Here is a 12,195-nt window from a genome sequence, read left to right as displayed (position 1 = left end):
GTCATAAGCCCTTTTGTGCTATGTGATTTTTTTTTATTTTTTATTTTTAGACAAAGTTTCACTCTTGTTACCCAGGCTGGAATGCAATGGCTCACTGCAACCTCCTGACCTCAGGTGATCCGCCCACCTCAGCCTCCCAAAGTGCTGGGATTACAGGCCCGAGCCACCACATCCAGCTGCTATGTGATTTTTAACTCTGCCTGTGTATCATTTCCGAAGGAAAATAATTAGGAAACACTACTGATGGATTAGCTTGAGTTTATATCCAGCAATCTCTTCACTGAGTGGTACCATGTTGGAAGGTGAAACATGGACATGATGGCTGGAGCAAGAGTAGTCATCTTGAACCATGAGGCAACCGTAAGAATAGAGGCCACACTGGTGGCACAACAAAATAGAAGGAACCTGAGCCCTGATACCATAAAGGGCCATGACATCGCTGGATGCCTGCCTCTGGGCTCTGCGTGAGAGGGAAATAAACCACCTCCTTCACTGTTGTTTTGGGTTTTCTGTCACTTGTGCCCTTTAATTCTTAGACTGTACTTCTGGAAAGCCCCTATACCCTAAGACTGGGTAAGTGCCCCCCTTGTACGTTATTCAAACAACCCACCCTGCAATCCTTTCTTCTTTTTTTTTTTTTTAGACAGAGTTTTGCTCTCGTTGCCCAGGCTGGAGTGCAATGGCACGATCTCTGCTCACCGCAAACTCCACCTCCCGGGTTCAAGCGATTCTCCTGCCTCAGCCTCCCAAGTAGCTAGGATTACAGGTGTGAGCCACCGCACCTGGCTAATTTTTTGTGTTTTTAGTAGAGACGGGGTTTCTCCATGTTGGTCAGGCTGATCTCGAACTCCCAGGCTCAGGTGATCCTCCCACCTCGGCCTCCCAAAGTGCTGGGATTACATGCGTGAGCCAGCGCGCCTGGCCTCCTTCAATCCTTTCTCAGCATTTTCTACACTTTTCTGTAGTTGACCTTTCACTCTCCCAGATAGTAACTTCTCTAAGGACAGGCAGAGACTCTATTTTATACATCATTTTATGCAGATGCTAGAAACTGCTAAAGCTAAAAAAAAAAAAAAAAAGAAGAACTTGTGAATGTGACAGACACGATGATTCTGCCAAGGGTGTTGAGGGAAAATGACAAACTGCCGCCTACGCTCTCTCTGCATGTCCTGAGTCATTGCCAAGTTATCTTATGGGGGCAGGGGGTGCTGGCCCTCCTGAATAACCAAAGATAGAGAATTAGGACAAAGGAGGGAGGAGTAGAAAATTGCAGGAAGTTCGGGTCCTGGGAGGAAGGTGGCATTGGGGAAAAGGGTGCTCTTTTTATCTTGTTCCTGCTGTTTTCCACTTTTGGCCCTTTGCAGCTTCCCCTGGCTCCAGCCCCATCCCCTCCAGTCTTGGTCTGCTATCGCCTGCACCTGTGTTCCCGTGTTCTGTACCTCAATTACACCCAATTTCATTCCTAACTGGAGTGGCCCTGATAAATGAAAAAAAAAAATGTTATAGACACAAACAGCCCTAGTTAGAGAAAGCAGTACCTTCGTTGTTTCTCATTTTTGATCATTCTTTGTTCATTCATTCCACATGCATTCACTGAATGGCTACATTCCTAAGACCTGTGGGTACGCAGATGAACAGATACCCTCTCCAGCCTCAAGGAAATCACATTTTTGGTTGAGATTTGAGAGGAAACAAGATGTCTCTGTCCCAAGATTCCTCAGTCCTTCAAATGACCCTGATCAGTAGCAAAAAAATATGACAGTACGTCGAAGTACATGTTACATTGCCCCCTACCCGCTTCTAAAAGTGGGGGTTTTGTTTTGCTTGTTTGCTTAGCTGCTCAGCCCTGGACCTTGTCATACTGGTTGAATGGATGGACATGCAACGCAAAGTAAGGAAGACACGACAGGGGACTTAAGAGTTCCAGGTAACAAGGCATTTGAGAAGCTGAGATGTTGAGAGAGATTTCGGAACTGAGTTGGAAGGCGGTGTTTGTTTGTTTGTTTGTTTGTTTTTGAGATGGAGTTTCGCACTGTCACCCGGCTGGAGTGCAATGGCACAAGGAAGGCAGTTTTTAAAGGAAGTTGTGCTGTGTGGCATGTAGAATCTCTAATCTGGTCTTCAGAAGATCGTCAGTGAAGAGCTACCTGATAATTTTATTTCTGGAGGCGGGAGTCAGATCTGCGTGGCTGGTTTCTCGCTTCCGCTTCTTCCTTGTGGCTCCCACGCCGCGCCGGGCCGTTCAGCCTGCACAACGCAGGCAGTGGATTACGCCTCTGAGGTAGGGGCTGCCAGCTGCCTACAACAGTATCCATTCTCTGCTTTTCCTTAAAAACAGTACATTTCATTCAGAATAGCAATGTGCCCAGTCAGCCAAAAGACTGCATTTCCCAACCTCCTTTGCTGTTAGTTGTGACTAGGTGACTGTGATTTAAGCAAGGATTTCTTGGAAGGCTGTTCTAAAGGAGCTGGTTGAGCCTGGATGTGAGTCTTTTTGCCTTCCCCCGCCTTCTTCTAACTATCTGGATTTCAGATGTGCTGGCTGGAACTCCTGCAGCCATATTAGACTATGAGGTGACTTTGAAAATAGAAACCATTCCAACTCTGCACAGCCTATCCCCAGACTTAAGGGAGAAAAAATAAGTTGTGTCTTTTTAAAGTTGTGCTTATTTTAGGCTTTCTATAATGTGCACCTAAACTTAAACCTGATACTACTACACAGTGACTGTATTCTTAGTCTGCTCAGGCTGCCATTAAAAAAAAAAAAAAGAAAAAAAAACAGACTATTACAGGCTCATGCCTGTCATCATGAAGGTAGAAGCTTTTAGGACAAGAGTCCCATTTCTCACCTATCCCCTTCCCCTGCATCAGGACAGAGCGTCCTTCAGCCTGAGTCCCTGTGTAGCTGTGAGGAGCAGAGCTCCCTGCCAACCCAGGTCGGCTCACACCTGTAATCCCAACACTTTGGGAGGCCAAGGCGGGTGGATTACCTGAGGTCAGGAGTTCGAGACCAATCTGACTGACGTGTTGAAACCCAATCTCTACTAAAAATACAAAAAAAAGTAGCCAGACATGGTGGCGGGTGCCTGTAATCCCAGCTACTCAAGAGGCTGAGCCTCAGTTTCCTCCTCTATAAGTTAGAGACACTATCAGCCTCCCAAGGCATCCACAAAGAGCACATGGGAAAATGCATTCAACAGGTGTCCCCAGGTCTCCTCCAACAAGTCGTGCTCCACAGCTGGGAGGCCAGAGTGGCCAGGGAAGGCTTCCCTGAGGAGGGAACATTGATTAAGATGACGGCTGAATACTGAAGAGGAGCCAGCCATGCAGAGAACTGGGAGAAGAACATTCTAGACAGTGGGAACAGCAATTGCAAAGGCCCAAGGTGACCAAGCTCGGTAAGTGGCTGCTTTTCCATCTCTGGTCTCCTTTCCACACTCGAACACACCCTTGTCAACCAGGGGCCATCGAGGCCACAAGTTATGCACCATGACCTCATCATACACTTGATTTGTTGATTCAAGCAAATTATCAACAATGAGTTATTCACCCCTTTCCCAGAACGGCAAGCCCTGGGGCTGCGTGCGAACAGAGGCAGGAAAATGAGAGGTGTCAATAGAGCTGAGTTTGCTCTAGACCCAGGGCCATGTAGATAAGCTGGTTATCATCAGCAGCTTCAGCTCCAAGAGGCAAGTGGGTGTCACTGTCACCACTAGGAACTCTGGGGTTTGTTTGTCCTCCTGAGTGGAGGCCCCAGCACACCCACAGGGCAAGAAGGAAAGTAAACGCTCTTGTCTAATCTCCCCCAGGGGGATCACAGGCCCCCCCACCCCGAAGGTGGCTCCTCTTTGGTAGGGTCTGGTTCTTTCATTCCTTCTTGGAAGGTGGCCGTGGGGCATCAGCATCTGACCATGAGGTCCGGTGGCTAGAAGTCAACTTGAAATCAGTTGAGACCCAGGTCATGCCCAGGCTTTTCCGGTAGGCCTTCCTTGGTCCATTCTTTATCTCCATAGAGGGAAGTCCCCAGAGAGCATGCGTTGTTCATCTCTCATCAGGACCTTCCAAGTTCCAAGGTGTTTCTTGAGCATCAGAGAGGCAACAAGTCCTGGAATGCACCCTTGTCTGACCCTCCTAACTCATCCAAGAATCCCCTAAGTTGAACTAGAACACTGGGTTTCAGTTGTCAAAGTCTGACCCGAAAATGCTCATTACTCTAAATGCAGGCCCGTGCCATACCAGTTTACAAGGGTTGGTGTGGAATGAACAAGGAGGGGAAGCTGTGGGGCTGCCAAGCTGGGCACATGTCAAGCGCCAACTGGCACTACTGCCTCCTGCTTCCTGGTGCCACTCCAGCCGGGGCTGCCCCCCCTGTGCCTGACAGCTTCCAATGTTGCTTTCCTGCTCCCATGAGATGGCAAGTCTGGCAACAGAAGTGGAGCTGGTCTTAAGGAGGAAGAGGAAAGAACTTCAGCTCTGGCACCTGCAGACCTCCAAGGGTTACCTACGGAAGCTGGCAGCGGGGACTGCAATTGACCATTCTCTCACCTTTCCCTTCTGGCAGCTCCCCAAGCCTAGCCCTGGCGGGAAGAGGATTACCTGAGAACCAGAAGCCCCAGCTCCCAGCACTTCACTGACCTACCATGCATCCCTTTGGTACATTATACAGCCCAGCTCTCAGTTTCCCCTTCTTCGGGATAACAGGCGGACTTGTCCAAGAACAGCAATCATTCCAGGGCCACTGCCGAGGCTGGTTAGTGGAACACGTGGCTGAAAGGATTGCATGTTGCTCAGGATTCTGGGCCACATCCAGTGGTCGGGGTGCTTGGTTCACTGGCAATATCTGCCTTGGACTCAGAGGGAAGCATGGTAGACCAGGTGCCACGTCACTGCCACACAGGAGCTAAAGGACCTTTGTACCATGGAACATTCCACCGCTTGGATTCTATGGGATGAGATCTGACAGCCACACAGCAGAATTTACCAGCTGGGAAGCTTGTGGATTCTTCTGCAGAAACTCGAATTAGGCTGATGAATTACCTTTACTGAAGGAATGAATAACAATAACAAAATTCTAGGTCCAAGACGTACCAAGAAAGGCTGGATATATCAGACAATACGTTTAAAGGAGAGGTGTTTTGGGTGACCTGCTATTTTGCTGTCCAGCTTGAGATGATGCCAACAGCCACAGAGTAATAAAAGGGCCACTGAATGTGGCCTCTTTCCCATGGTTCCCCAGCAGCAAGCATTCTCTGCCACCTCTATGTCTGGAGCAGGAAGACGCAGCCTCCAGCACCAGCTGACCAGAAGATTCAAGTGGGACTGGATTACTGGTAGGTACTGCAGAAATCTTGGCTTTCTCCCCCGACAGCCGGTTGTTCTCTGTTTAAACTTGACTCACTGCATACGTCCCGCTGCCAGAGGAGACCCTATTCCAACTTCTTGTTCCATTCTGCAGACCCTCTGTTCACCCCACTGGGCTCCTCATCTATGTTAGTCTGCCTTCCATCCTGGGCAAGCTGCCCTCCTCTCTATTATTTAGTCATGAATTCTTCCTCCCTTCCCTTCACAACATCCCCACTGCTTCAGTCTTTGGCTTCTTCCCTACCGGAGCCCCTGGCCCTTCCCTGCAGATGATACTAAAGAAGAGAAAGCCAGGGGCTGTGCACAGTGGCTCACGCCTGTAGTCCCAGCACTTTGGGAGGCAGGGGCGGGGAGATCACAAGGCCAGGAGTTCGAGACCAGACTGGGCAATATGATGATACACTGTCTCTACTAAAGATAAAAAAAAATTAGCCAGGCATGGTGGTGCATGCCTGTAATCCCAGCTACTTGGAAGACTAGGGCAAGAGAATTGCTTAAACCCAGGAGGCGGAGGTTGCAGTGAGCCAAGATCTCGCCATTGCACTCCAGCCTGGGGAACAGAGAGTAACTCCTCCTCAAAAAAAAAAAAAAAGAAGAGAAAGAAAAAGCCAGGGAGGGAGACCCCCATTCTATTGTTTCTAAAAAGTTCTCATCCTTTCCGATTCCAGGCCCTGACACAGCTCCTCAGAGTCTCAAGCTGATGGTCAGACGACCTGGAGGGGCAGTGGTGGGAGCCAGCAGCTTGAGGGCCGGGCCTGAGCAGGGCCGGGGAGGCTCAGGAGCAACTCGGCCAGTTGGGGCCCGCCTAGGTCGGCCTTGCTTGGGACAATCAGGGTACCACTAAAGACAGAAACTTCCAAATGGCAATGTCGTCAACTTATTACAATAAATGGTCAGACGTCAAAGTAAAAATGAATAATGTCATGGACCTCATATTCCATCATTCAGCGTCAAGAAATTACACTCTTCTGCAAATCTTTGTTTTATCTACACACTTTTTTATTCCTTTTGTTGAGACAGGGTCTCACTTTGTTGCCAGGCTGGAGTGCACTGGTGCGATCCCAGCTCACTGCGGCCTCCAACTCCCAGGTTCAAGTGATTCTCATGCCTCAGCCTCCTGAGTGGATGGGATTACAGGTGTGTGCCACTACACCCAGATACGTTTTGTATTTTTAGTAGAGACAGGGATTTGCCATGTTGGCCAGGCTGGTCTCAAACTCCTGGCCTCAAGCAATCCACCTGCCTCAGCCTCCCAAAGTGCTGGGATAATAGGCGTGAGCCACGGCACCTGGTGACACCCTACCCTTATTTTTTTTTATTTTATTCTTTATATATTTATATTTGTGGGTGTATTTTAAGGCACACAGCTTATCATTTCACTGTAAATACTTTATTGTATAATTCTGGGAGACAAGGGTCACATGTATATACAGCTGTAATTAAAATACATGTATTCAAATGTATGCATAGCGGCAATGCTTTTTTTCCAAACAAAATTACCAACTTTATTTTTTTTAATTACCAACTTTAATATCACCTAATTTCCAGTCCACGTTCAAATTTCTTTGGTTCTCAAAAATGCCTTTTAACAGTTGATAGATTCAGATCCAGGATCAAGATCTCCAGATTATCCACATGTGTTGCATTTGGTTGCTGTTTCTTGGGACTTTTAATAGGAGGGGCACGGTGGCTCACACCTGTAATCCCAGCATTTTGGGAGGCTGAGGCAGGCAGATCACCTGGGCTCAGCAGTTTGAGATCACCCTGGCCAACATAGTGAAATCCCGTCTCTACTACAAACACAAAAAATTAGCCAGGCATGGTGGCAGTCACCTGTAATCCCAGCTACTGAGGGGGTTGCGGCAGGAGAATCACTTGAACCTGGGAGGCAGAGGTTGCAGTGAGCTAAGATCGCGCCACTGCACTCCATCCTGGGCAACAAGAATGAATCTCCATCTCAAAGAAAAAAAAAGACTTTTAATAGATAGCTGTCCCCCTTTACGTTCCATTAATTTATTTATAAAGTATGTGTATGGGGCCTGTTAGAATGGCCAAAATCCAGAATACTGACCACACTGAATGCTGGCAAGGATGTGGAGCAACAGAAACTCTCATTCATTACTGGTGGGAATGCAAAATGGCACAGCCACTTCAGAAGACAGCTTCAGTTTGTTATAAAGTTAAACCTCCTCTTGCCATATTACCCATCCATCACTCTGTTTGGATTTACCCAAAGGAGTTGAAACTCCATCTCAAAAAAAAGAAAAAAAAAAAAAAATTTTACAAACCAAAAAGTTGTAAAACAGTGAGTTCCAAATTCTACCATGCCTTCTGAATGTACTCGTTGGAATTTATTATTAATTTATTTACTTTGAGTCACGCCTCACTCTGTCACACAGGCTGACGTGCGGTGGCACCATCTTAGCTCACTGCACCCTCAACCTCCCAGGCTCAAGCAATCCTCTTGCCTTGACTTCCCAAAGTGTTGGGATTACAGGTGTGAGTCATCGTGCCTGGCCGGATTGGATTTTTAATAGAAGAGGTGCCTCTGCTAACCATGTAACCTTTGCAGAGAGGAACCAGTTAGAGCAAGAGTTGCCATCTCTATAGGTTCTTTTTTTTTTTTTTTTTAAAGGTGATCAGTTATTTAATTAGATCATCAGGACATTTAAAATACCAATTTGTGAGGATAAATTCCATTTGTCAGGGCAAACACAGATCGCAGGTAGCCCTGGAGCTGAGGAATAGCTTTGATTTTTGGTAAAATTTGTGAGTCCACAGCTTTCTGATCAATCTTGCGCTGCTCTGTAATCTCATATTTCTCTTTTTCTGTGTCGAAGATCTCACCTTCCTGGTGTCTGGGCTTTCGCAGCTGCTGCTTCTTGAAGTAAGCATCAGTAAGATGTTTTGGGATTTTTACATTGCTGACATCAATTTTGGTTGAGGTGGCAATGACAAATTTCTGGTGCGTTCTTCGCAGAGGAACTCGATTAAGGACCAGAGGTCCAGTCACAAGTAATAAGCCACTAGCCAGCTGCTTCAGGAAAACCACCCTTTTGCCCCTGTGGCGTCCAGTGAGGATGATCAGAATGGTCCCGGGGGTGATGCTGGCTCGCAGTTTGCTCACATGCTGACTGAAGGGTTTTTTGCCGTGGCTCAACAGCTTTCGAGGCACATCTTCAGTAGGATAATACCTAGGCATTTTGCGAAGTTTAACCACCCGGGTACCGCCGTTTTTGTCACCACCAACTGGTTTTGGAACAGTTGCAAGAACCTTCTCCTTCTCTTTCTTTTCAACCTTGGATTTAGCCGCTGAGTACTTCCTCTTGTACATGGCCTTTCTGGAATACATGGCAGATCGGGAATACCTGCCAATTCCTCTGACAAGAACAGGATTGCGGCTGCAATGGGGCTTCCCCTTCTTGGGCTTTTTAGCCTCGAGGTTACCCTTTTTCACTTTGCTACCAGCATCAGCCTTCTTGGCTTCAGGTTTCTTCTCTTTAGTATCCGGCTTCTCAACTTTTTCACCCACCATCTTGCAAGATGGGAAAGACTCTTTTTGTTTTTTTTTGAAACAAAGTCTTGCTCTGTCACCCAGGCTGGAATGCAGCAGCGCAATCTTGGCTCACTGCAACCTCCGCCTCCCGACCTCAAGCAATTCTCCACCCTCAGCCTCCTGAGTAGCTGGGATTCCTGGCATTTGCCACCACGTCTGACTAATTTTTTATTTTTAGTAGAGACAGGGTTTTAACATATTGGCCACGCTGGTCTCGATCTCCTGGCTTCAAGTGATCTGCCCGTCTCGACCTTCCAAAGTGCTGGGATTACAAGCATGAGCCACCACACCCAGTCAGGAATTTTTTAATAAAGCAGCTTTCTTTTCCTTATTCCTTAAACTGATGTTAAAACAAAAAACTTTTTCGTCAACTTTTTAGAAAAATCTCACTTCTTCCTCTGCCTCCCCATAAGTAACAATTTTTATTAGTTTTTGGCTTATTCTATCACAGTTTCTTATTTAAAATAGACATATGTGCATATATATATGCATATGCAAAAGCACCATTCTGCCGACCCCCTTTTTAAAACTAAAGAAGTCCTGGTGCAGTGGCTCACCCCTGTACAGTTTGGGATGCTGAGGTGAGTGGATCACCTGAGGTCAGGAGTTCAAGACCAGCCTCACCAACATGGTGAAACCCCATCTCTACTAAAAATACAAAATTAGCTGGGTGTGGTGGTGGGCACCTGTCATCCCAGCTACTCGGGGGGCTGATAGGACAATTGCTTGAACCTGGGAGGTGGAAGTTGCAGTGAGCCAAGACCATACCATTGCACTCTAGCCTGAGCAACAAGAGTGAAAATCCATCTCCAAATCAATCAATGAACCAATCAATCAAAGCAATGTGCCCTGGAGATCCCATTCGTGGAGATCCCATTCGTTTCATTTCTCTTTCCATTGCATTCCACCCTTTGTGTGTCCGCTCTGCACTCTAGCTTATTAAGCAATCCTCTGTAGATGGACTTTTCTGACGTGTTTCTAGTCTTCTGCAATGACAAATGATGCTGCAATGAATTGCTTGTACATACATCTTTTTGGTATTTTGCCAGTGTGCCTTTGAGATAGATTCCTAGAAATAGAATTGCTGAGCTAAAGGTCATATATGTATGTGCAATTTGCTAGATATTGTCAGATTCTCTCAGTAGAGGTCAAACTGACACAGAGCCCCAGCCAGGCACAGTGGCTTATGTCTATAATCCCAGCACTCTGGGAGGCCAAGGCACAAGGATAAACTTGAGTCCAGGAGTTCAAGACCAGGCTGGACAACATGGCAAAAGCCTGTCTCTAAAAAAAAAAAAAAAAAAATATATATATATATATATATATATATATATATATATATATATATGCAGAGCCCCCACATCATTTGTAACCCAAGCCTGGGGTTGCAGTGAGCCGAGATCACGAGGTCAGCCTTGGCACTGCTCTACCCAAGATGGACGTAGACTGGATCTGGATCTTATATGAGAACATGAGGGCCCTGGAAGTCCTAGAAGGAGCCATACCATTCCATTTTCTTTATTTTGGCTGGAAAAATACCAGTTTAAGAAGGTAGCTCTTCTCATCTCAGGCAAGCAGAAACTCCCGGTAGTCCTTTTTTGTCTTTTTTGATTGGCAAGACACTCTAATTATTTCTTTTTATTTGGCAGACAAAATGTTTCCAGCCAGGATCCTGTCAGGGAAATTACAGCAGGTGCTCATCAAGTGGGAGTTCTCTGTAAGCCCTTTGGTTTATCTGATAGTCTTTCTTTACAAATGGAAGGAAAAGCAATGCATTTCATCTGTTATTCATTCAGCAGACATGAATTGAACACCCTCCCTTTCTATCCCCTTTCTACCCTCCCTTTCTGCCTCCTTTCTACTCCCACCTCTAGGCCAGAAATAAAATCCTGCACATCCCACAGTTAGTTGAGGTTTGGCCCACACTATGTTTCTTGAAAAACAAATGAATTAGCTGCTAACATCTAAAGATCCGGGATTTCACATAAATATCCAGACTTTTGACTTATGATGATATTATTATCTATATACACACATCAGTTTCATCCACAGTTCCTGGTTCATAACTCCCATAGCCCTTGTTACAGTCTGTTATTACAAGATTAGCGTATGTTAGACCTCTACCCAGGCCTCAGAAAACAGAATCTTTCTCCCTGACCTTCTCCAGCTTTCTTTTCACCGGCTCGTTTTTCTCCCTAAGGCAGGTCTTAGCGCCTAAAACTATGTTCTAATCTTCCCCTGCCTCTGTCCCTAAAGAAATTCTCTGACTGACCTTGCGTAACTGCGCGTCATAAAACTCCACTTCAGAAGGGGTCCTGCCCCATACCCTGCAGGAAGGAATGCTGTACAGAGCGGCCAAGAAGAATCTCAACAGACGGGCACTGCTGGGTTTCCCCACTCAGCTTATCAGCACTCGATCATTCCCTTTTTGTTCAGTTGCACTTCCACACGGCTGTCCGTGCTTCCCTCATGCCTATCCAATGAGGTCTCTGTAAAAGGCCCAAGAGGGTGGAGTTTGGAGAGCTTCCATAAAGCAGAGTATGTGGCGGTTCCTGGAGGGTGGGGCGCCCGGGGAGGGCATGGAAGCTTCACGCCCCCTGTCCCATACCTCCCCCAACGCAGCTCTTCATCTGTATCCTTTGTTATATCCCTTATAGTCAACAGGTAGATATATGTAAGTGTTCCCTGAGTTCTGAAAGCTGCTCTAGCAAATTAATTGAACCCAAAGAGAGGGGTCCTGGGAGCCCCGACTCATGGCCAGCTGGTCAGAAGCACAGGTCAAACAACCTGGGGCCTGCAATTGGCATTGGAAGCGGGGCCTGGTCTCATAGGACCGAGCCCTCAACCTGTGGGAGCTGACGCTGTCTCCAGGTGGATGGTGTCAGGCTTGAACTGGAGGACACCTGGCTGGTGTCTGCTGCAGAGCTGACTGCTAGCTTGTTGCTGGGGAGAAAAGCCCCACGCATCTGGTGTCAGAAACACGTTACAAGAGTGTAGTAAGAGAGGCCAGGAGTGGCGGCTCACGTCTGTAATCCCAGCACTTTGGGAGGCCAAGGCAGGCAGATGACCTGAGGTCAGGAGTTCAAGACCAGCCTGACCAACACAGTGAAACCCCATCTCTACTAAAAACACAAAAATTAGCCAGGGGTGGTGGCAGGCATCTGTAATCCCAGCCACTCAGGAGGCTGAGGCAGGAGAAATGCTTTAACCCAGGAGGCAGAGGTTGCAGTGAGCCAAGATCTCACCAGAGCGAGACTCTGTCTTAAAGGAAAGGGGGG

At 47.1% G+C, this 12,195-nt stretch overlaps 1 protein-coding gene across 1 annotated transcript; it reads right to left on the bottom strand.

The window, feature by feature from the left end:
- Positions 1 to 8,000: 8,000 nt before the first annotated feature.
- Positions 8,001 to 8,926, bottom strand: LOC108297199 (60S ribosomal protein L6). Its single transcript, XM_017519878.2, has one exon. The coding sequence runs from the start codon at positions 8,894 to 8,896 to the stop codon at positions 8,030 to 8,032; it is 867 nt and encodes a 288-aa protein (XP_017375367.1). The 5' UTR covers positions 8,897 to 8,926; the 3' UTR covers positions 8,001 to 8,029.
- Between the last annotated feature and the right edge of the window lie 3,269 nt (positions 8,927 to 12,195).

This window comes from Cebus imitator, unplaced genomic scaffold, assembly GCF_001604975.1.
Source record: "Cebus imitator isolate Cc_AM_T3 unplaced genomic scaffold, Cebus_imitator-1.0 Scaffold779, whole genome shotgun sequence".
In the NCBI taxonomy this organism is placed as follows: domain Eukaryota; kingdom Metazoa; phylum Chordata; class Mammalia; order Primates; family Cebidae; genus Cebus; species Cebus imitator.
The sequence above is the reverse complement of the archived record's forward strand: the minus strand, read 5'-3'. Positions and strand labels throughout refer to the sequence as shown.